Source organism: Rhopalosiphum maidis, chromosome 4, assembly GCF_003676215.2.
Source record: "Rhopalosiphum maidis isolate BTI-1 chromosome 4, ASM367621v3, whole genome shotgun sequence".
In the NCBI taxonomy this organism is placed as follows: Eukaryota; Metazoa; Arthropoda; class Insecta; order Hemiptera; family Aphididae; genus Rhopalosiphum; species Rhopalosiphum maidis.
In genome coordinates, this window is record NC_040880.1 from 35,570,258 (window position 1) to 35,596,558 (window position 26,301).

At 30.7% G+C, this 26,301-nt stretch overlaps 3 protein-coding genes across 3 annotated transcripts in view; 1 reads left to right on the forward strand and 2 right to left on the reverse strand.

Moving 5' to 3' along the window:
- The window catches only part of LOC113550584 (acetylcholine receptor subunit alpha-like), a 46,745-nt gene extending 31,479 nt beyond the window's left edge, over window positions 1–15,266 (forward strand). Inside the window, exons 7-13 of the mRNA XM_026952514.1 lie at window positions 12,108–12,223; window positions 13,876–14,044; window positions 14,149–14,285; window positions 14,364–14,510; window positions 14,579–14,689; window positions 14,766–14,964; window positions 15,063–15,266. Coding sequence (XP_026808315.1) covers window positions 12,108–12,223; window positions 13,876–14,044; window positions 14,149–14,285; window positions 14,364–14,510; window positions 14,579–14,689; window positions 14,766–14,964; window positions 15,063–15,266 — 1,083 coding nt within the window. The remainder of the gene's footprint in view (window positions 1–12,107; window positions 12,224–13,875; window positions 14,045–14,148; window positions 14,286–14,363; window positions 14,511–14,578; window positions 14,690–14,765; window positions 14,965–15,062) is intronic.
- Window positions 4,387–8,614, reverse strand: LOC113550585. Its single transcript, XM_026952515.1, has 2 exons — window positions 8,078–8,614; window positions 4,387–5,194 (listed from the first exon to the last, which is right to left on the reverse strand). The coding sequence occupies exons 1-2, from the start codon at window positions 8,539–8,541 to the stop codon at window positions 4,480–4,482; spliced, it is 1,179 nt and encodes a 392-aa protein (XP_026808316.1). The 5' UTR covers window positions 8,542–8,614; the 3' UTR covers window positions 4,387–4,479.
- Window positions 15,267–15,825: 559 nt separating the features above from the next.
- On the reverse strand, window positions 15,826–24,748 carry LOC113550583 (aminopeptidase N-like). The gene is made up of 14 exons (XM_026952513.1): window positions 24,658–24,748; window positions 21,094–21,277; window positions 20,520–20,797; window positions 20,273–20,428; window positions 19,818–20,129; window positions 18,644–18,827; window positions 18,127–18,549; window positions 17,824–18,019; window positions 17,462–17,742; window positions 16,909–17,108; window positions 16,684–16,851; window positions 16,485–16,625; window positions 16,328–16,409; window positions 15,826–16,256 (listed from the first exon to the last, which is right to left on the reverse strand). The coding sequence occupies exons 1-14, from the start codon at window positions 24,669–24,671 to the stop codon at window positions 16,122–16,124; spliced, it is 2,754 nt and encodes a 917-aa protein (XP_026808314.1). The 5' UTR covers window positions 24,672–24,748; the 3' UTR covers window positions 15,826–16,121.
- Window positions 24,749–26,301: the final 1,553 nt, after the last annotated feature.

Sequence of the window (26,301 nt, forward strand, 5' to 3'; positions counted from 1 at the left end):
AAAAACAAAAAAATTGTCGAAACAATAAAAATTAATAAATGAAAAAAAAATTAACTTATAAGTTATAAGTGATGATAGTATAAAATGACAAGTTTCATTTTTGTTTTAAAACGTTTTCGGTATAATTTACTATAGTTATAGATTGATACAGCATTCCTTAATATTAATATATTTTAAATTTTTTTTCATATTATATTCCTAAATAAAGTTTATTATATAAGTTCATATGTTTTCTGTAGTAATACTGCAAAAATGTATCATTATTCGAAGATTAAAAAATTCTACTTGCAATAATAATAAAAAAGTTTACAATGATTTAATTCACAAGTAGTGCGTATTTGCATCACTAAAACAAAAAACACGATCAGTGAAGCAGAATTTAAAAATGAAAGCATGTATTTAAATACGGATAAAGACAACGAGTTGCATTAAAATGAAAAGGAATAATGTAGGCACAAACTGCATTTATTGCAGATTTGCCTTACGTCCGTCCCTGCAATCATCCTAAACCATTTTAAAATGTAGCTTAACGTTTAACTATTTTATTGTATGATATAATAGTACTATTATATATTTATAATAAAAATAATACTTTTTTGGATAGAAAATTGAATCTAGTTTGTACCTTAGTGAGGTTAAAACGTTGACCTAATTATTAGCGTTAGTTGATTTTCGACTAACTTTTGTTATGTTTAAAAATGGTGAATTTAACATTTTGTTTATAGTATTTTTTAGAGTTGATTCCAATATTTTTTCATGAAAAGTATATGAAAGAATATCTATGACTTATTTATTGTAATAAGTATGTTTTATGTATATACCTAAGTCAAATACAACTATATTACTATAGTTTCGATACATTTACTAGGTAGTAAATTGATAGTGACAATTTATTTAATTATAAATTATTAGTTAATTTTTAGAACTTATCAGAGGTAATTGATTAGAATAAAGCGTAGTACTGTTGTCTGAGCCGGTTTAGGTAAACCCGACATACAATATTAACTTGGATATTTTAATAAATAATTATTCAATAATTAAAACGTGATCAAGCGGCGTTATATATAGGCAATTCGGCTACATCACTGTAGTCACCGTGTACATATTGTAGTAAATTAGTTTATATTAGAATAAATCATAGATGAAAATACATAGTAATTTACTTAACATGCTATACTTAAGAAAAATCTAAACTTTCAATTATACTTAAAGACTATATTTTCGAATACTTGAGAATTGAGATTTTTTTTATACCATTTAAAAAATGTCCCGTGGTGATACAAACTTTTGTTTTTATACGAGAATCAACTTTTTTACTTTAAACTTTAAAGTATTCAGTAGATATTTTTTTTGAATATTTTTTTATATCTAAATAAAAATTCAAACGAATGGTTTCCAACTTATTAAACTTTGAGTTGCTACTAAGAATAATAGTCTGTTCCGAACATCCACCGATGACTACATAAAATAAAAATAACTTTTGTAAATTCGTCTATCCGTATTATTTTTATTTGTTAACAATCGACAACTATTGATAAAAATTATAAAATACTAATAAATTAATAAGATTATTATAGCTTAATTAACTTCAAATTCAATTAAAAACCGAACAATGATGACTATCCTTTTTGTTTTATCGAATCTATAATCTAATTTTTTTCCTAAATACTAATGAATAAATATTACATATAATATCACATTATTATTACATAATAAATTGTACACTATAACATGTATATTGTTTAGTGTACAAGTACATCTATCATTCTATTATTCTAAATACCTAATGTTATATAACTAGGAAACTATATTGATTGAAATTTTGGTATAAATTCATCAAAGTTATGAACAAACAATTTTAAATAAAAAAGGGGTAGTTCTCATTTGAAAAGTATGTAAAAAAAAATAATTTAAATCGTATGGCTTTCTAATAACTTTACCTGATTTTCATAGGGTCGTTTAAGATACTAATTGAATAAAAAAAAATATTGCTGTCACTTTGAGTTAAAATCATTTTTGAAACGATTCGAAATAATATTAGAGTTTGCGTTATACTAAACACGGAACGATGATTCTGTATCAGCAGTATAATCGTAAGGTTTGTTTACGCGTATCAGCTCGAAACGATCGGTTTTGATTACTTTATAATTTGTTTTAACAATAAGACAGCATATTAAAATTAAATAATTAAAAAAAAAATAATAAATAAAAAGCGTCATACTTTGATCGGTATCACTGATCAGATTTAATAATATTTTATATTATAAACTATAACAACACTATATCTATATAATGTATTGATGAAAAAAACTACTATTGTTTTATAACTTAAAATAGCAATTATGTACCTATATTGTTTTTGAGACTCATGATGACAAGCGCATTTTATCTTGCATATTATTTTTCTACTGGAACGTTGCAAAGCTTTTTTTATTTTTCAAAAGCCCGTGGCATTTTGTTCGTCTCGCTTTTTTCTATATTTTACTCTGGTGGATGTATTTTTTTCTTTTTTAATATATTGTCTCGGTGTCTCTCCGACCTGCCGTCATCAATATTCATGAGAACCGGGTCATTCTCCCCTTGTCAACTTAAACGTCGGCCTTCATTGCAAACGTATTCATTCGCTCATTGATCTTGTCTAAAACGTTTTTTTTCTCTCCCTTTGGCGGCCACCGCCGCCAACGCCCCTTTGAATATTAAAACTTACAACGTACATCTGTCTATACATGTATTCGCGGCACAAGAGCAGCACGCGTCTTCTGTCCCGGTGGAATTTTGCGGCATTGCACTCGTAATAAAATAATAAATCTAACCGATAGCGGCAGTGTGGCGTCGATACGTCGGGTGGTATAATATTGAACTCGTCGTGATAATAATAAACTACAATAAGTATTTTTAAAAGGGTATGCGTAAACTGGGGCAGTTAAATAGCGATTTATCGATATATTGGAGCGTCCTCAACGAGGTCTGTCCACGAGTGTGTGCGGTGAAATATAATAGCATTACCGACATAACAAATTAGCGGTGTCAAACGAAACATGTCTACCCCTCATCCACAAAATACCGAATTTCGTCCCGTGGCATAATGTTTTTACCGACACTTATTACCTCACGTCGGGTGCACCCATATAATATTTATGATTCGAATTTCGTCAGTTGACAATGATATTATGTGATCGTTGTGCAACGTTTAAGATTTAAAATGAGTGTTATGACTCGGAATTAATTTATGGCTGTATTACATCCTTCTGTTTATAATAAAAACTCCGTTCTGGAAAACTAACGAGTAAACATCAAATATTAAATCGATATTTGTCCCGGATTTCCAGCGCTTATAAATATTTGACAAGAGCTGCTTACGGATTAAATCATATTTTAACATTAAAAATAGTCTTCGGGAAATGCGCTCGTCTTCCGCTTATATATGGTTTAATTTAGCGGTCGCAAACTGTATGAAAACCCGCTGGTTATATTAATTTCACCCGAAAACCCTGTCGGTTGTTATCGTGAAATTGGATTAAATATAAGATTTGGGAGAAATATGTTTCATAACGATTTACAACGCATACTGCATTATGTTTAGTCGTTCGTTATTATTATGATAACAACAACTACTGTATACGACAAAAATGTGTCGGTCGTGGAAAACCACGCCGTAGGGCCGATCACGATATACGATTTTTATCGTATACAGTTGTTGTTATCATAATAATAACGAACGACTACATACAGTGCGGTATGCGCATTTCCCGAGGACTATTTTTAATGTTAAAATATGATTTGATTTAATCCGTTAGCAGCTCTTGTCAAATATCGATTTTATATTAGATATGTTTACTCATTAGGTTTCCAGAACGGGGTTTTTATTAAAAACAAAAGGATGTAATACAGCCATAAACTACGATAAATCAATTCCGAGTCATAAGTCATAACACTCATATTAAATCTTAAACGTTGCACAACGATCACATAGTATCATTGTCAACTGACGAAATTCGAATCATAAATATTATATGGGTGCACCAGACGTGAGGTGATAAGTGTCGGTAAATAATAATTATAAAAACATTATGCCACGGGACGAAATCCGGTATTTTGTGGATGAGGGGTAGACATGTTTCGTTTGTCACCGCTAATTTGTTACGTCGGTAATGGTTTTATATTTCACCGCACACACTCGTTGGACAGACCTCGCCCCAACATATCGACAAATCGCTATTTGACTGCCCCAGTTTACGCATACCCTTTTACAAATACTTATTGTAGTTTATTGTTATCACGGCGAGTTGAACATTGTACGATCGTAACATCATTTGTCGACTGACGGTTCGTATCATAAATGCTATGATTAATATGATGATTGTTAGATATTATGTGGAAAATCGGCCCTACGGCGTGAAAAACAAAAACAAATGAATAAACGAAATGCCTCTTCACGAGAAAAATAACGGAATAAACGATTCGACCGTCGCGCGGTGTTTATGGGCCGCGGCGAAAACCGAAAGAGTGACCGCCGATAGCGATGTACAGGGCTGCGGCCGACCAGCAGACACCCGTGGACAGCAGCACGATGAACGCATAAAAATTGACGTTGGGCGCGTCCGCGGTCGTCCAGTCGCAGTCCAACTGTCGGTTGTCGCGACTAACGCCCGGGCCGACGCGGTCCGCTTCGGCTAGACGCCTGGCCACGAGCGTAACGCCCCACAGGGCCGGATACCATCGGTCCGTGGCCGGGGCCTTTACCAGTGGCAACACCACCTCGTCCAGCCATTGGCGCAGGGCGGTCCGGCGGACGCGCGCGCCGGCCGCCGTGGCCGTCACGAGGTAATCGAACAGTGTCTGGTGACAACCAGCGTCCCAGACGCTGTACAGCACCGGCCGCCCGGAACGCCACGGAACCACCAGCGAATGCGGTAGCGTGTCGTTGTCGAAAAACGGTACGGCGTCAGTGTAGACGTCGTCCGCGTCCGCGGCGCCTGCCGCCGCCTTCTTCGTCGGCCGCCACCGCCGCAGCAAACCGTACTGGCTGGCGTTCACGCCGCGGCAATGGCCAGCCGACTTGTCGTCGTCCCTGGGCCTAACTGTCGACCTTGGCCAGCCTGCGCGTCGCACAGTCGGCGCCACGTCCTCTTCCGACCGGTGGCCGCTCAGTGTTGGTCTGGCCCAACCTCGGCCGTCCGTGCCCAAAATGTGTCTGTGGACAATAATTTGTTTGCTCTGATCGTAAAATAGCAATAATAATAATAATCATTTACAGATAAATACGCAACGAGACGGCGATAACAGATATCACGATTATCTGTATAGGTAGTAGTTGTACTCACCCAAAAACGTTTGATTTTAACTCTAATTCGTACGATATATTTCACGTGTTATTATGTTTTTATTAACAACGTTTTAAATACGTAATAAGATAAAACTATTTAACTTATTATCTGTTGTTGCCATTTGATTTATACATATTTTATAAATACAACAGACTGTGCGATTTCGTGTTAAACCGAAAAATGTACAAAAACACTAAATTGTTACATTCATACACACGTGTAAAAACTAAAAAAAAAAAAGGAAAAGTAGACTATACAGATTAGTTAAATTTTAAATAAGACATTTCAAAAATAGTACGATCATGTAGTACTTCTATAAGTCGCTGTTATTTACACTTGAAATGCGCGGTATAAAATATTTTTTAAAAATACAGTTATTGAGATCAAAAAAAATATATACGGTTGACCTAATATTTAAAATCTATTGGTGTAAGTTAAAAGCCGTCTAAAAATAACAATAAATTAAAATAAATCAGTTCGAAAAAATTATCAATTAACCGTCCAAAAATGTACATCCTCTTCTGCAAACTACGCGCTGTTCAGTGTTCAAAAGCATGCGTGTTACGGTTGTAATCGTGCGAGTTTAAGGAACGCGGGATCCTAGTCGTGTGTTGGAACGAGATCAGATGTAAATATTATGGAACGCTTTACGGAGAAAAAATAGAAATTACAAGTACCTACCCACATTTAAGTGGTCGATCGAAGGTTCGGTTTCGTTACACATATTCACAGCCCGGTCGCGTGACCGACTTCTGTATTATTTACGCGTTCAACGTTATATGATATAATGTTGTATTACTTTAAAGGTCGAGAGTAAACTGCGGATCGAAAAACAATATACTTAAGACTCGCTTGGCGCATAATATAAATGTACTACAACTGTTATTAACAAGAAGTTTTCTACAGTAAAGGTCGTCGCCGCGTGTGTGTCCTAGTTAATAATAATAAAAAAAGACTCGACCGTCGTGCGTCGGCGCCAACGCATCAGCCAACTACCCAGATTATACGAAAGTTTCTTCAATTTTGTTTTATTACACATAGACAGTGGGTACATATACACCCCGGATATCTAGTTGTAGCTATGCTATTACATTTCCGTGATGATTTACGACGTTTGATCTAATTATAATATTTTTTTTCCAGTTCAAAATATATGATCAAATGAGGTGTTAAATTTCCAAGTGACAATTTCCATAAATAATTTTAAAATTCAATCTAAACATGCACATTTTCAAGTGTAGAACCTTTGAGAACCTTTACCATACCTATTACATGATATGATAATATAGTGTTAATATAAAATATATACCAGTGACGTTATTTGGTGGTGGGGTAAAATATTTATTTTTCCCTGTCTGATTTTAAAAACAGTACGACTATAAATTATAGAAATATTAAAAAAGATTTCACTGTTCTGTAATTAAATTTAGTTTTCCGCGTCTTTTTTTACAATAAAATCAGCCTATTGTTAATCGTAGTAACAACTAACTATTATTCTGTACACGCGTGTTGACTGACTTATTTCGGATGTTTAATTAATTTAGCTTCCATTTGTATGGTTTCATAATGGATTATAAAATTTAATATATATGTCATCAGCAAATCGGATCACGTTTAATCTGCAATAATCCTATGTGACAAGGTTGAAGACGGATATATCATAAGTATATCTTTTCAACAAAAGTTATTAATATAATACTTTTAATCATGTTAGATCAGTTTATGTTTGTTACCAATTGTTGGTATTAAAGAAAAACAATTTTACTTTTATTTTTGAACTAAAAATTAAACATAAAATTAATTTAAAGTTAATGAGAAAATAGATTAAATAAATAACAACCAAACCAACGAAATTATTGTATTATTTAAATAACTTCTTCAAAATCAAGGTCATGAAAATTGTTTTGTCTACATTATTTCCGTTAATCTACGGCTAATAATAATAAATAATAATCAAGAGCGCTTTTTAGTTCTTACAGATACAATTATATTGGTACATGAACCGTATTGTTGGTGCAAAAGGGTAGATGAGGGGGCAATCATCTCCAACTACCATACTTGCAATTTCTTTATTCCCTAGTCAACAAATATTATTATTTTTTTTAAATTCTACAATAATTTGAAAGTCAATTTACGAATGTTATTTTATTTTTACAGAATCATATCTACAAAAAAAGTTTTCTATTATCAATAGAAGCCATATTGTATAAAGTAAATTCATATTAATCAACCAAAACAATATATAAATATATATTGTATATTATTATACAGATTATAAAAATTTAAAAATCTAGTTTGTCCTATTACGAAAAAAAAAACTTTTCTTAAATCACTACCTGTGAAAATACTATGATGTTATGCCTAGTAAACCAGTTGAAAGAATGGACAAATATTATAAAAATTAAAGATGACGAGATTCTGAAAGACACTTGATAGGTACGTTTTTTGTAAATTAGCTATTTTGAAAAAGTCATAATTGTATAGAATATTGATTTAAAGTATTAAATACTAAAAATTATTAAATACAGTATTCGACATGGCGAAAACCCAAAATGAGATGTTCTCAACAATGTCATTATATTTCAACAGTGTTTTCGATCTATATAATATGTTTTAATAGATTTCTATAATACAACAGCAGCAGTATAATGGTATGTGGCCTTCTGTTGCAAAGTAACTCTGAATCAATATTTAATCATATTTTAATTTTTCAAGAAAACCGATTTAGAGCGACTACGAAAAAAAATTACTTGATATTTTTTTCGAGTTCGTGTAACTTTTTAACTGTCGAATACTTGGCCCGACCCTCGTAGTACTGTTCTTTAACGCGTGGCAGCAGATTGGCGTGTAAGTATCCTCCTAAGACGTCCACGACGATGATCATCGCGCTCTTCCTGACCGAAGACGACACGATTTTCTTGGCCTCGATTTTGATCAGTTCGAAGTATACGAGGAAAATTTCACCGGTGCTGTCACTAAAGTTCGCTCCGGGAACCAACGACCCGACGGTCATTCGGCACTGGAGTTTGATCCGCTCGTCGAACGTCCACATCTTCCGGTCGTCCGTGAGCTTGTACAGGGTGGTGCCGTACACGTCAGAACTTCCGGTATCAGCTATGATCGGCTGCAACACGATGACCAACACGACCGCTCGATACAGTATAACTGGACGGCTGCAGCGGCGTATTTCATAATTTTTAACGTGCGACGTCATGTTTTTCCTAAACAGTTTAATCTATATAAAAAAAAAAACATATAAAACAATGACAATAATAACCATGGAAATTATAAATGAAAAGCCAAACGATTATAATATTAATATTGTTCGAGGCGAGAATAAGCTATTAGCCGCAAATGTATTATTGCGCGAGTCGCGTACAAAATCGTAGCCATAATGGTAACGTGTACGCGCGGTGTATATGGTACGTGTGGTAGGCGTCTGATAAAAACAAAATAATCGACAGAGTGAAAATAGCGACGAAAAAAAATTGATGGAAATAATAATAAGCATTGTGTGTTGTTTATAATGTGTAATTAATTAATTGCAATTTTTCTTTTTTTTTAACTTGTAAGCACAAAAATACGAAAATGTTGGACAGTTGTCCGAGAGAAGCGCAAGCTCTGTCGTCCGCATTTCGTCCGCGAACGATCCGTTGTCATAGATCGAAACGCCACCGGTAACCGACGCGAACTCAAAATAAATAGGTAAATCGATCACGACAAATGCATCGTTTGCGATTTTTACATTCTCATCGCGAAATTTCGCGTTGTCGGCCCGCCGGCGTTTGACGTCGCACTCGTTTCGCGCGGAATCTGTGTCGCTTCGCGCAGAGTCGTGCGCCGTTAGATTTCCGTGATCTATCGTCGTCGGTGCCGCCGCCATGCACCCACACCATCGGTCGCGTGCATTCGCTTATGCAATATATAATACTATGCTCAGCTCACGTCTACATAACGTCGCGTTACTGTTTTTTTGAAGTTAAACTTCTTTGCGCGGGGTAGCGAGGAAAAAAAAAGCGAACGGGCGGCCGTACGAACGCAAACACGGACATGTCGTTGTGCGCAGCCGCGGATTGTCGTAGCTGTATTTTGTAAACATGGGTTGTGTCATTAAGCGACAGCATTTTTGGTTGGGTTATTAAACAAAGAATACTCAACAATAATATTAATGAGATAAATATTTCGATAAAAACGGAATGATCGTCCGAGATGATTTCATGCGGTCGTCGCGGCGGCGGTGCGAAGCGTATCACATAATAATAATAATATTACGTATTATAATTTCTTTTCTTTCTTTATTATCCTCATCACCCCATTCTATCCATGCCTTGCTTTCTTTTCACTCACTCAGTGAGTACCGTTCAAAAGAAGTTTAACTTCCCGCGCGCGTACCGGTAACACACACGCGAGGTTTTTTTTTTTTTTGTCGTCACTCGCCGTAAATAGTTCACGTTTATTATCGGATGACGATATTATGATTACTTCGTGTGCAGATAATTCCGATATCCGTTGTCATAGTAGTTGGGAAACGCGTGTACTGTTTTAATGCGATTGCACACCGTTACCGCGCGGAAACCAAAGAAATCGGGAGCGGTAAGGGACTAAAAATAAAATAAACAAATACGGCGACGTCGGAATAGTTTGTTTTTCGTAACTCGAAAAACAAAATAGATAAATAAATAGATTCGTTTTTGAAACGATTTCTTTTCCTTTTGGCGTTTTAAACACATAATAATATACGTAGGTACTAATAATCGCGGTGTCGTCGTATACTATCGATAAGCTCGCGGACGAATAATACGACGTGTGAACGGTGGTTTTGGGCTGTCCGCGCGTGTCTGAAATACTTGTTTCAAAATTAATATTTTACCGGACTCCTACGGCGCGCATGTCGTCGCCGTCGCCGTTTATACGATAGGTACCTCTGAGAGCGCGTGACGACAGATCGTCCGACGAGTTTACACGCCGCGGCCGATGCGCACGCGACATTATACGCGCCGATCATTAAATATTCGTATACGCGTATTATCGCACGCTGTAATGCCACGTTCGTTTGCGCGTTACGATAATATTATTATAATAAATCTCACCATCGCCGCGAGTAAACATTCACTTCAGTTTTAACGCGATTATAAACTGTTGTAGCACTTATAGTAGTCTCTCGTGCCAGCTACCGTCAATTATAAAATATAATCACTCCGATTGCCGAGTACCGCTGCAGCGCAGCAATGCCAGTAAATTTTTAATCGAAAAAAAAAATACGCGTATTTTAATTACCTACTGCAGCCCGTACCTAAGACCCAATTATATTCTTATTGGTCGACCGTCAGCGTGCTTTTTCCGATATTTATAGTACATTTATTACCGATTTATTCGCCGATGACTCCGCAAGCCGGTAATATATATTTATCATTCATTTTTTTTTTTTATTCGTCCTCGGAAACACGAGACAAAAAATAAAAAAATATCGACAATAATTCAAATTCGTCGAAAATTTAATCATCAGAAAGGAAATCTTTCATCTTTAAAAATCCCAATTTATAATATAGTAGTGGAAGCACATTTTCGATGTATTACAAGCATATTATCGTCATTTAATATGACAGTATACCAAAAGTTATCGTGACCAGTCGCCGGTGGTCGTATAATAATATGTCTAAATAGTATACAGCGTGAGAACCGTTTTGGGCTGTCCGCGTGTGAATGAAATACCTATTTTAAAATTTGACTGATGGGATACGCACATTGTCGTTTAATATGGTAATATAATATAACGACATAGCTCGTGACGAATCGTCGAGGCATACGACATTACGACAGTCGCGTTGAGTTTTCATCATTATTCGTCCCCAAATGTCCCAAATTCAAATGCGACGTTCATTTCAGCGTTACAACGATATTATAATAAATTATCGTCGTGCGATTAAAATGGTCACATCAATTTTAATGCGATTATAAACTCTTGTAGTAGTCTCGTGCCAGCTGCTGTCAATTATAAAACGTATACCCTTCGATTGCCGAGTAACACTGCGGCAGTAATTCCAATTAATTTTCAATCGTAAAAAAAATACGCGTATTTTAATTACCTGCTGCAGCCCGTACCTATGACCCAATTATAATATTATTATTGGTCGACCGTCAACCGCCAGTGTGAGTTTTTTAATCTTTATAGTACTGCATTCGTTAAGTTTTTAATTAATGATTTCATATAGTATAAGTTTGAAACGTAAACAAAATGTTTATATTCTTATTAGTTTTATTTTATAGATAAATAATACAGCACATGCGAGGAATTCATCTCATGATATTTCAAATAATATTCATAAGCCCCCAAACATTTAAACATAGTATAGTGTTTTATTTTATAAGAAATGGAATTTTAAAGGCAAACACTACTTTTCTTTAAAAGTATCTATGTTTTTGGATATATTTATATTACATTTTCATACTTTGAAATTAATACAAAACAAAAATGTTTTTATCAATATAGTTTTTATGGTATCAAACATTTTTAATGATTTAATTTCGAATTTTGATGAAAAATATATATTTTTGTTTTTTATAGAAATTTTTTTGATAAAAATGTTAAATTTTTTCAAAAATTATTATTTGTAATTATTGCTTTAAATTGAGCGAAATAAAATATTTACAGAGAAAATAAATGCCACGTTTATATGCATAGCATTTGTATGCGTTGATAATCAAACATAGTGTTCAAAACCAATAACTTTTTGGTGAAATCATAAATACATGATGTATTATCAAAATATTCATTTTTAGGTGGATTTGAGACATGCAAATGAGGTCAGCGGTTCACGAGTTGTCGATGTCGGTGTTGATTTATCCGAATTTTACGCATCTGTGGAATGGGATATTTTAGAGGTTCCAGCAATAAGGTTAGCCTTTTCAATATTATATATTATATTGTTCATTAGCATAATTTTATCATAACTAAGTTATATTATTATCCTTTGTTTTGTATAGTGTACTTTCTATAGTCCCTACATAGCTGTGAATGTAGTTGGTTTGGTGTGTATATTTGTCCACATTTTAAAGTTTAATTACTTCTGTATATTATAAATAATTTCCCAAAAGTTAAACAGTTTAAAGCTTACTTAAAAATTTTTTCTACTGTATATATTCAAAGTAAAATAAAAGTCTTAACAGTTTGGTATTGTTTGTTTTATGGTGTACATTGAAGTTCGTGTGTTTTTTTTTTTTTAGATAATTTACAATATATTTTTTCACATTTTTCATATTTAAAATTGAGAATAATATAAATAATAATAGTAATATCTAAGAATGAGTTAATAACACTGTAATAAGTGGTTATAACATTATACGATGAAAAAATGTTTTCCATTACAATTGTGTTTAAAAAGATCGTGAAAATAAAATAAAAATATAAATTTAAGTAACTAACACCTAAATGTGAAAAATACGTTTCGTTCATTAAAGAAACGTTGTACCTACCTAAATTAAAATCAACTAACCTAGTTTCTTTTATTTTAAGTAGATTATTAAGAATAGTTATTTGATTTATAATTTCACTGAGATCCGTAACGAACAGTGTTAGTATAAAATATATTTTGTTTATCTATTTGAAAAATATTTTTATACTCAGCCTAACGATTTATCTATTTTAATATCTAAAATCTATCATATCTCGGAAATAAATATATTTATAATAGGTAATATGTATTACCTATATAATATTCTCTGTTACTTAGGCAGATAATATTATGTAGTTTTTACCATTATATCTATACTGAAAATTTTGGAGTCAGGATATCTACCAATTCTCAAGACATAATAAAAAAGTAGATAAATAAAGTAAGCGTGTTTGGGTGTTGACAAATTTACCTCACTGTTTTCGGAATTTCAAAAATATACCAGTTGCCTTTACATAGTATAAATATTACGTTATAATAAAAATCTGTAAAATAACAAAGGTAAATATGTGTATTAAATATAAATGTGAATAATAAATTTATATATAATATATAATGTGTAAAAATAATAAAAAAAAAAATATTAATAATAATAATTAATAGCTCACCTGGTGTAAAGTGAGAATTTTATCAAGTATAATAATAATACAATACAAAATATTAATAATATATCTGATTATTTACATTGTTTTATCTTATACTTTTTTTTATCGTGTGCATTATATTATAAAATTCAAATATTTATTTATATAATTTCAATATCAAAATTGTTTTGCTTATATAATACTATTTTATTTATTTTTTTATTTTACATATTATTGTTATAGACATATTTAGCTCCCCTATTTTACGGATTGGTATTATGATCATGTAAATAATAAAATTCGAAATAAACTAGTGTATTTTGTTCTAAGTAGTTTGGCGGTAAATTGGTATAAAAATGATACTTTTGAGTGCAACTGATATACGCCCGCGTAGATTCAATCTAATGTTTTAATCGCATCGTCTACCTATTGTCAACATCAACGTTGACTAATCTAAAATTTTTTTTTATTTAAAATGGGAAGATACATTATAATTACTGTTTTATATTACAGAAACGAGAAATATTATACCTGCTGCGAAGAACCCTACTTAGACATAACATTCAATATTACGATGCGTAGGAAAACGCTATTTTATACAGTGAATTTGATCATACCTTGTATGGGGATATCGTTTCTCACAATACTTGTATTTTATCTTCCATCAGATAGTAATGAAAAAGTAAGCGACTATCGGAAATACATATGTTACAATATGTAACATATATAACATACATACTAAACGGAAATTAAACAGTATAATCACAAAATGTAATTTTATTTTAGGTTAGTTTAAGTATTTCAATTCTTCTTTCACTGACCGTGTTCTTTCTACTGCTAGCCGAAATCATTCCACCCACTTCACTAGTCGTGCCACTTTTGGGAAAATTTGTGCTATTTACAATGATACTTGACACGCTTAGGTGAGCTTATTATCGATACTGCACATTATAGTACGTAAACTACGTAACGTCTCTCAATTGTTGTCATTGATTTTTCAGTATATGTGTGACAGTCGTTGTGTTGAATATACATTTCCGATCTCCTACCACACATGTAATGTCACCTTGGGTCCGCCGAGTATTCATTCACATTCTACCGAGAATGTTAATTATGAGAAGACCTCACTACCAAATGGAAAGAAAGAGGTAATCGTGTATTTATAAAATATCTGCCGCCGTGGTCTCAATAATAATAACAAATGTTAATGCGTTAGTCTGATGGGAACTTGTCACCGTATTATGGTGAGAACGTGTAACGGACTTGAGCTTAGAGATCAAGATTCAGCTGATCAGTTGCTGCACAGCAACGATGTATTTCCCGCCAGGTATAGTTTAGTTAAAAAAGTTATATAGTGTTTAATTGCATTCTTTATTAACTTACCCTTATGTATGTATCATTAGGGACTTGGAAAGTGGTGTAATTGGATGTTGCGAGATTCACGGTCCAATAATAGCATTACCTAGTCCTTCCGAACTAAATCAAAATGGCCCAGTTCCTAAGGGTAGAAAACATTGGCACGATTGTCCAGAACTTCATAAAGCCGTTGAAGGCGCAGCGTTCATAGCAGATTACATAAAGAAAGAAGAAGAAGAGAAAAAGGTAAATATATGTAATTATATTGTTTAAATAACATCAAATAAGCTTAATCGTCTGGAGTTTTAAAATGCAAATTTTTAAAAATTACTTTTTTATTTCAGATTAAAGAAGATTGGAAATATGTGGCGATGGTATTGGATAGGTTGTTTCTATGGATATTTACACTGGCCGTGACAATGGGCTCTGCAGGGATAATTCTACAAGCACCTACTCTATATGACAATCGGTTGCCAATCAATGTCCGGTTGTCGGAAATACTTGCCCATACACCAACAGTGAAACAAAATTATAATAACATTATGTAAAGACGATAATTGCTCAATATTGTCAACATTAGACAAACCAGTGACATGCATCACTGGTCCGGAAGAGCGAACGATAGAGTCCTACTACTACAACCACCATAACTGAGTTATAAAATACTTATATATATTATATAAAAATATATATATATATATAATAAGCATTATAGATTATAAAATTCGGGACGAGGGACCAACAAATCGAGGACTGCTGGCCGTAATATGTACAATAGTGTCAATTCTGATATTAGATACTATTTTCATGCTCTCAAAATTAGTAAATTAAATAGATAGATATTTTTAGAAAATTTGTTTATGAATAAAATATTTATAAGCAATATATATATATATATATATATTTATTTTAAAAAAACCATAAAATAGGACCTGAATTGGTTGCAAGAGAAATATTAATTTTCTCCATTATTATTTGTTCTGTAAAAAAAAACATAATTTAAATCATGTTATTATTTATTATAAAACAAAAAATTAATAACACTTCATAGTAATATGTACATAGAATTATGTTAACTTGTGAAAAATGAATAAATATATTTGATGACGTTTAAACATGACGAGTTTAATTTAATTTAGATTATTGATAAATCATCTTGATCTACAACTTTTATCTTGTGACACGAATCAAAGTAAAATGGCGACGAAATTATATTATAAAACAAGATATAGCAAATATGTGTTTACTTTAATTTTTCATATATAAGTATACGTATACATAAAGGTATTTAGGTATTAGGTATAGGTATATTGTATGTATATATATTGTAGAACTAGCAAAAAATGTATAGTTTTTAACACATATCAAAATATGTTCAAACCTACTCATAACGTTGTTAATTATTATATCATGTGATTTACGATTTTACGATAAAACTTTGACATCCATTCAATGTTTATATTCATAGACTCAACTGTCTCTTTAATACTCAAACCATCTTGTAAATAATAATACGTTCTAATCATAAACATTTTGATCTGTAAAAAAAAAAAAATAATTGAATGAAGCTTTTGATTAAAAAAAAATAATAATTGAATATATTTATTACCTCTTCTAATTCTTCATTGGTTTTAATTTGAGATCCTATAAGTTTTATGTATTTGCTTATAGCAGAGCCTCGATTATTGAAGCTAAAAAAAATACAAAATAATTATGAAATTTGAATTTAATTTGTTCGTACTACATACAAAATAGCGATAACTTACTAATTAGATATATCCACAAATCTACTATACAAAAAGTTTTTTGCTGCTAAATATCCAACGTCACTGTTCGTTACATAATAGAACACTGTTATTGTGTCTTGCTTGCGAATGATAGAACTATCAAGTGTCCAATTTAAAAATCTAAATCAAATCAATGATCAACTGTGTTGTATTTAATACGCATAATCGATATTAATACCTGTTAAGTAACCAAGTATCCGAGCTACATCCTAATGCTGAGAGTAATTTCACTTTTTCGGATGCCACATTGGAACGCTGATAACGTTCCCATAAAAAGTCCCATTCAGCTACACCTCCATATTTAATCGCTTGACAGTAAATTACAGATTTCAGTTCTATAGACAATCTAATATATTTGAATTATAGTTTGTATTTAGTTCAGTTAAACAGTGATAAAACTTACATATTATTTTTGTCTGGGTCTGTAGTATTCATCCACTTACTAAATAAATTGATAGCTTGTTCAGTGCAGTCGTTAATTCGGTAACGACAGGCTTCGGCAATTATAAGATTCTTAAAACGTATTTCCTCAAAATCATTGAGTTTAGTGGTCATGTTTCGGAATCTGCTGTACACAGGCGACAGCATACGTTGCATATAGTTCTATAAACCACATTGCATCAAACAATATAACAACATTAATAAAATAATACTAGAAGTAAGTACAACGGGTAATTCATATTTAAAAAATATTTAAAAAATTCCATGGATTACGATTTATAGAATAGAAAGAATAAAATATTATACAAATATCATGTGTGTGTATATATATATATATTATATACATTATACTTATATTGAAAATCTAATGCGTATGATGTGATATTACTATACACTTTATTTAATGATTTTTTTATACTTATGTTAATAATGGATAAATAAAAAAGTCATTGTTAAAATTTCCAGGTCATTATAATTTAATAAGAAAAATATGTAGGTCCTTTTTTACAACTAACTTGGAACACTCCTTGGTTCGGAGTCCTTTTCATTAATTTATTTATCGGACCGAAACCGTCCAAAGCAGCCATCCACGGTGTATACTCTTTTTCGTGTTTTAAATATTTCAACAGTTGGAACGTTATTCCGTAATCCAAATCACCATTCTGCGAAAAACTAAACGAATCGTCAATCAACTGTACTCGATTTAACGTGTGTATAGTTTTGTATTTGTTCGGATCGTTCAACGTAGAAATGATACCCATCCAGTTTCGCGTGTCGTACAAAACTCTAAATAAACCTAAAAAAAAAAATAGATCATAATTAATTAAACGTGTAAAACAAAATTATTAAATAAAAGCCCTTTTGGTAAAAGACCTACCGGCCATCTGCACGTTATATATGACCCAATCGTTATCTTTAGCCAATGGCAAGGTGAGGTTGTTGTTTTCGCAATTCAACCAAGATTTCGCTTTCGTCTGGTTAAAGTTGGCCTCCGTTGAAGTGGTCATAGTTAGGGGTATCCACCAACAGCTATTCTTGTCCGTACCGTTTGATTTGATCGTTAGGAAACGTTCCTACAACACGTTTACACATATAATATAATATTATCTTTTTTAATAACAACAAATCGCATAGGTGCAGTAGGTATTATATGAAAACCAGTGGTTGTCCGCGTGTGTACCTGTGATAATGTAACCGTGTCCGCAGAGTAGTCCCGGACGACTTTCAATACGGGATAACCGGTTTGCAACGTCCACGTGTCCATAGTTAGTTTCACGGTTAGATTTTTGTCCAAAGTTTCTTGACGGTGAGCTTCCTCGGTCAATGAATTCCACAAATCATCTTGTTCAGCGTTAGAAAACTTATGCTTGTTTATGTAGTTTCTTATGCCTTGTTTGAATGTATTCTCGCCGAGGTACATGTTCATCATATGCAATAAAAATGAACCCTTCTTGTACGAAATTGTGTCGAAAATTTGTGCTATTTCATTTGGATTTTTAGCAGACACCGATAATGGGTGGGACGACTTGAGCGAATCATCTTTTAAAATGCTTAAATAGTTTTCAACTGTTTCGAGTTGGATATAGTTCCATTTTGGGTACAACTATGGTAAGAAATAATAATAACGTGATAATAATATGATCGCAGTTTTATAAGATGAATTAAAAATTATACCGTCCAACAGTAATGAAACTCACAAAATTTACTCCATATACTGCTACATATGTAGCAAATCCTTCATTTAACCAAATATCGGACCACCATTTCATAGTAACGAGATTACCAAACCATTGATGAGCAAGTTCGTGAGCAATAACGCTAACTACACTTCGTATATTATCAATTGCAGCCAGGTCTGGATCAATTAACAATGCGATCTCTCTAAATTATGTTTTGTTATTATTTTAGTTTCCGTAATAGAAGCAATACTAGTTTTGTTTTACAATGATTAGTTAGTATATTTTGTGTAAAAATATCCTTCTTAACACTTTTTTTAGAAGAACTTGAATTGCTTCAAGTTTTTTTTAATGTATAATATGTTTTGCCGTTTTTCTTTATTTTTCTTTTTAATATTCTTCATGTAAACGATTTTTCACGATTTTATTAAATAATATTTAAAAAATTATTGGTTCATATAGGTCTTAAAATTTGAAATTTATCACAGAAAATTTAATGTCTATGATGTATTTATGGGAGGATGATTCAATGCACATGAATAGTTTATATCTATGATAGATTGACAGATGGGTATTTTTATAATATAGAAAAATAACACATAGCCATAGTTAATTTTACTTAATAAAATTAATGCAATAGTATAAGTGAAATAAAATAAAATTTTTCATTATAGGATATTTTCGCATGTAAAATATTAGTAATATTACTGTAAAAGTACAGAATTATTGATAATTATTACATTTATTTTAACATACACTCGAATTAATTTTTGGTTATGAATTTATAGCTATATTCTCTTTTAGTAATTCTTGCTTTAAATTATTGAAACTATTTTGTGTCGACATGCATTCTACTGAATATTTTTTAAGTTGAATTATTGAATTCTATTAATTATTAGCATTTATCGTTTTATAAAAATTATCGAATTGTTTAAATGAGGCAAGAATTGGTAGGGCAACTATAATAAGAGAACAAAACGGTGGAACACTCTATATAATACATCGTATGATTAAACGACTGAAAATAATTATTTGTTTTATATTAAATAAAAAAAAATTTATATTGATTTGCAAATTCTGAAAACCAATTTGTAATTATTAACAATTGATTTGCAAAATGTTGGCATATTTTTCGAATCGATCAAAAAAAGTCGGGGGCAAACTTCACATGCATATAAATATTAATTGTACGTACCTGTAAGTGACGAGACCCCAATTCTCCATAGCGGCAGCAGAAAAATCAGGTATGGCCACCATGTCTTGTTTCGACAGCGGAAATTTTTCATCAAAATAATCCTCGTAGTACTTTAATATCGACGATCCCGCTTTTTTGGCAAACTCTGTTTGATTGGTTGTATCCTTCCTGGCTATTATACGGAACTTCACTTCGCCATCTTGACTGTCCGATTCAAAGAATACTAAATCCGACACCATGTAGGCTACTAAATAAGTAGACATCGGTACAGATTCTTCAAACTCGTCAAAAACATAATCTGGATTTGAAAGGCTAAAACCCGAAATTATCACATTCAGTGTAATATTACAGAATAAATTAATAATAATATAATATCGTACAAAAACTATACAAGTAAATATACTTGTATAGTATATTTACGATCATAGAATTTAAACGGTTTCGATAATTCTCACCTTTCCGATTCATTAATCTTTCTCATATTACTAATTGCAGTCAATCCTTTTTTATGACCCAAAATTATCTTGAATTTGGCCTTTAACGCAGGCTCGTCAAAACACGGAAAAGCTCTTCTGGCGTCCGCTGGTTCGAATTGTGTTACCGCTAGCCACCTGCGACATAATATTATGTTTTGATGGTCGAAACAAAATCATAAAAAAGTTTTTTTTACGTGTACTATGCACTATTAATTTAATAACGCACTTTGTTTGATTGTTTTCCTTATCCATGTAGCTACTTTTGTAATAACCTACTAAACCATCAGTGATTTTTCCAATAAATGGTATGGTTAGCACATATTTATCACCGGTCTTAAAGTTTACTGTTGACCTGACGTACATAAGTTCTTTCCACGGATTGAACGACACACTAGCCACTGGAACGACATTTTCGCTACCGTTGGTCACCACGACATTTTTTTTATCGATTTTCAAAATATTCGAATGCAACACTATGGTGTCGGTAGCTTCTATGCAAATTATCTAAACATAATGAATAAATGTATGTTATTATAATTTATTGTTATATCTTTATTTTATTAAAAAATAAATTAGTATAAATACGTTGTAATTAGCGATGCAAGTAAATTATTGATAAACGTATAACATTTTATTAGATATATATATATATTTTTAATTTATTAAATTATTAAAAGTTTTTTATACAAAGTGTATATATTTTGTTTTTATTTTAAAATTTCATTAATTTCTACACTACCTTATCTGAAAATGTAAAATAATTAGTTCTTGTGACGTTTGTCACGCTCATGCATACTCACTTGAATATCGACTACTCCTTCAAACATGAATTTATCTTCCAAGTGCGTAGTTACATTTAATCGATAACTCAAGGGCTTAAAATTAGTAGGCAATTTTAACTCGTTAATGTCTTTCGAATTTTCAACTGACCCCATCAGAAACAATGCGATGATGGATATCATTTTAAACACCACAAAGCCCATTCTAAACAAATTATAAATATGTATATAAACATAAAGTAGTAATAATTTAATATAAATATGTTTTTTCTTAGTCTTAAATGTTTTATTATTTTTATGTATTCAATTATGTAGGTTGTCATAATGTAAGTACTCTGTAGATCCGTTAACGGTATTTACCAATATATGTCTTTGCACATGCGCTCCAAATAGCGGTACGGTTATGTTTTATAATTTAACGTGTACGTTATTTTAGTCGATTTATGGAAATTAGTTATTAAACATTTAAATTTTATAACAGTTTAAGTATCTCACGTTAAAATAAATCTTACCGGTTATTCAAAAACTGAAGTTCCATAAATTATGCTAAAAATAAAAATGTTTGGTTTAACCGAACATTATTTTTACTGTAATATTTAACCGGCGTTATGGTAAAACTCTCAAATAATACAATCGATCCGGTTATTCCCTTATCTCGGAAAAACGCAATTTAATATAAGTAAAAATTATATGTAGGTACTTGATAGCTGATGTGCATAATCTATATAAATTATATCAGAATCCTGATTCTGTTATGTGCGAATATTTAAAAACATAATTTATCTAAATAATTTTATAAAATAATATATCGTTTTTTTAAATGAAGATCGAATTGTTTTGGGTAAGTACTAGGTAGGTTGTTAATTTAATATTGAAATGTTCAAAAAAAATTGTATTTTTTTGGTATAAAATAAAAATTAAAGGTGACCAATTAAAATCAAAACTTTAAAATTTTTCTAGTAAACATTATAATGGAAACATAGTAGAGTGAATAAAACTTAATGCTACAAATATTTTCTAATTCATTATCTATAAACATAGACACAAACACAACTATTGTTGCAAATTAAAAAAAAAAAAATTCTGTAAAAAAACTTAACCTTGTTCACTCCGATAATAAGATTTTGATTGCTATGAACCTTGAGTATTAATTCAAGTATGGAAGTATGGACATTTTTAAAAATCTTCAGAACTGTCCTATCATAAATATTAGTGCTCACTAAATATTAATTGATATATTTTTTAAATTTCTTATCATAATTTTTTAAAACTAAGTGATACATAATAAAATAAATAATTAATAACTTATGCAATAAATTAAGTACGAAGTATATTCCATATAAGTATATATATATTACTTTACAAACTAAAAGTAAATTTTAAGGCTTATAGAAAAAGACTAACAGTAAAAATAACTGTCAAATGTAATTATTTAACAATGTCTTAAGTTTTCTCTATTATACTCATTACTCACCCTGTATTAAGTACTGTTTCAATTAATCTAACTTGTTATTTCATAGAATAACGTTAATTAACATAATATAACATCCACGATAAAAAAAAAAACCGTTACTTTGAAAATTAGTTAATACTTTTACTAAGTCATTTATTTTTTTTATAAATGCTGCAATTTTAATGAAAATCTAAATTTTAAGACAAAAAATATACAATTCAAAATATTAATATAAAAAAAATTATGTTGGTGTTAGTTATAATAATTATCGATTTATATAATTATCAGTGGCGGCTCGTAGTAGTTTAGCACAGGAGTGCGATGAAAAAATTTAAGAACTATAATACATCACACACAAAATTAAAATGATAAAATAATAATACAAAATTAAACACGTCGCTCGTCGTTGCCGTCCGATTTGAGCGACAAAATTCACCGCACATCATAAGCTTCTACAGCTGCCGCGCCATCGTGATAATATTATTATTATTCGTATATTAATATTACACCTATAGTTTATACGGGAAACCGGTATTTGTATGTGCGATTCAAAATGTCGCACAAGCTGCAGCGTTGCATAGACCTATAAAGCTATCTATATACCCGTATAATAACATCGCGAGTTCGTAACGATATTCTAATAAATTATGACAATAATTTTAATAATAATTAATTGTTAATTTGTTAATGTATAATATACTATGTACTAAAATATGTACCTATTTATTTTGTAAATATATTTGTACTATTGTACTATAAATTGTTAATTTCTGTAGGGAGTGCGACCGCACCATCACACATATGCACGAGCCGCCACTGATAATTATTGAATGTTGATTTTAGTATCAAGAATACATCAATAATAATGATAAAGTCGATAATATTCTTCTCTTTTTTTATAATTACATCTTTAATCGATTTTAACATGTAAATTAATTTTTTGTTAAGCACTTCCATTTAGTTACAATTTTTTTTTTTTTGTTGACATATAGCCAAAATCAATATAATTTTACATATTTTACTTTTTACAAATTTCATTTTAAGAGCGATATTTACCGTTGAACGAAATAACTTTTATGGAATCAAAATACAAAAAATTAACTTTTATCAAATAACTATTATGTTCTATATACTATGATGCCGTTTATATTTCCGTTAGTGACGGTTTTTGCTGTAATGCTGTATATTGTTGAACGGATATTATACATTTTTTTATTACATTACACAAACTCTGCATAGAGATAGACAGCTTTCATATAAGACCGTAATATGTTATGCTTGTTTCTACATTCATATATCATTGGTTTATATACTTTTTTTTGGTGAAAACGGGTAACAAACACCAATCACGCATGTACCACAATACGTTATTACTATAATAACTAACCATATTATTTAATTAATCTCTCAACGGGTCAGTTTAAAATAATATATTATGGATATATTCACTCAACTACTTAAGTACATAATTTTTTTGTCATTTCAAATATATTTGAGGAATTTAAAAAAAAAAATTTCTTTTTCTATACTTAAGGATCACCCTAATTAGTACAATATACAACACTATAAATCGTTGTGAGTTGTGCTTTACTGACCGACTGCATATTTTGGTTTTACGATGATCTGGTAACGATTGAAACACTACTGAAATTAGCACTCACGCCGTCTAACAGATTAAGTACACACACAAGCGCGCGGGATATCGACAATGAAATTATTATTCCTAAACCGGTGTGCGTGTGGAGGTCATGGACGTTATAATATTATTATATTATATATTATACTTTATTTGCTAATCGTCTGTGTACAGTTATACGATCAGATGGATAATGCACTGCAGATTATATCGATTTATTTTGTTTTTAAATTGTATATTTTAATAGATTTTGGAAGGCAGTTTTCATAACAAGTGTATTGATGGTAATGAACGACCGTTATAATATCGGATCCGAATAATAGCCAAAAAAGTCGTCCAGGTTCCGACATAATATTTATCAATGATTTACTCTTCGCTATAAATATTTTATGAACTATAAAAATTTAATAACAATATCAAATTATTTCTTCTTTGTGGAACATAATTGTTTATTATTATATTTATTATATTATAATCGTTGTGACTTGTGCCTTACCTGACCGACTGCATGTTTTGGTTTTACGATGATCTGGTAATGATTGAAACAATAATAATAATTAGCACCTGCGATCTCAAGCAATTAAGTGCAAATACAATAATGCGTGCTGTAATAGTAAATAAAGAAACATAAATAAAAATAAAAGGAGATGGTTCCTAGAGCATTATAGAATCTGCTGAGGAGATAACATACGAGCGCACCGTCAGATTATAAGAAGCAATTAAAATTAAAATTTATCACTATAAAATATTTAGTTGATACAAAAAAATAAATAATTTAAAATTGTAGTGTATGGCTTTAAACACAATATTATTATACTAATAATTTATAGTTATTTTGATAAAAACTAACAGATATCGTCTGAGTAGCGATTGCAAAATATCAAACTGATGATAATTGCACACAAATTTTTGTATTGTTATTCTTATTATACTTTAGAACCATAAATAAATTAAATTACACAGACCTTTTTGTACAGCCAATGACGACAATAACGTACTTACTGATATATTGAAATATATTTATCATATTATTACTATAATTACTCCTAATATTATAATTTAAATTAATATTAAATATCTTATAATAAGGCGTATTTTTGTTTTTATGTTATTGTATCTTATTAAAATATATGAGACGATCAATTATCAATAATTATTCACACATACACATACTGTATTATTATCGTTCACGTGCGTCAGTTTTATATCATTTATATACCAATCACTTAAACGCAATTTTTCTCCATCGAGTGCACGCAGCGTGTAATAATAGAATTATTTTGCACATTTATACGTAAAAGTTTATTATATTTCATAAATGTCGTGTTCGGTAAAAATAATTATTCATTGTCATACATTTAAGTCTGATTCACGCTAGTCTTACACAGAACATCACGTAACGGCATAGTATTATATTATTAGTGAAATTATTTTTGAGATAATTTACATTGGTGAGTATACGTCACCACCCCGTGACTAATCGACTAGAACGACTTTAGTACTTATTAAAAAACTATATAAAAACCTACTTCTATATTTTCGTTTATTTATTATCAGTATAGAAAATTGTTATAATATAATGTATATCATAAAATTATATTTAATATAGATCAAAAATAAAAACTAACAGTGTTTTCAAGATGGTAATTTGATTATTCAATAACTAAATTCTATGTAATAACACTTATCCATTTGATATTTATACTTAGGTTTAATAAGTATTTATTTTTAATACTCTTTTAATAAAAATCCAATTCGGAACTATTAACTGTAATATTAATTCTTATTATTGTTGACATCTCGAACTTATATAATAAATTTAGTTCACTACTATAATTTTTATAATAAAATTAATATTTCTCAAACAATAATTAATATATTAAATAAATAATAAATAATTTAATGTTTTTTGCGTTGTTTATAGGTAAATTATAATATAATTGAAACAATTACCGATGACCCTAATATTAAAAATGCATAAAAAATCTACGATTATTTCTCAGACACAAATCGAAACATCGGAATTTTAATATATGTATATTGTATATGTTACGGTACAAGTGGATGATCAGTCATTATAATACAATGCCTGGAAAATGTATATATACAATGTCTAAGATGTTTGGGCAAAGTAAATAAT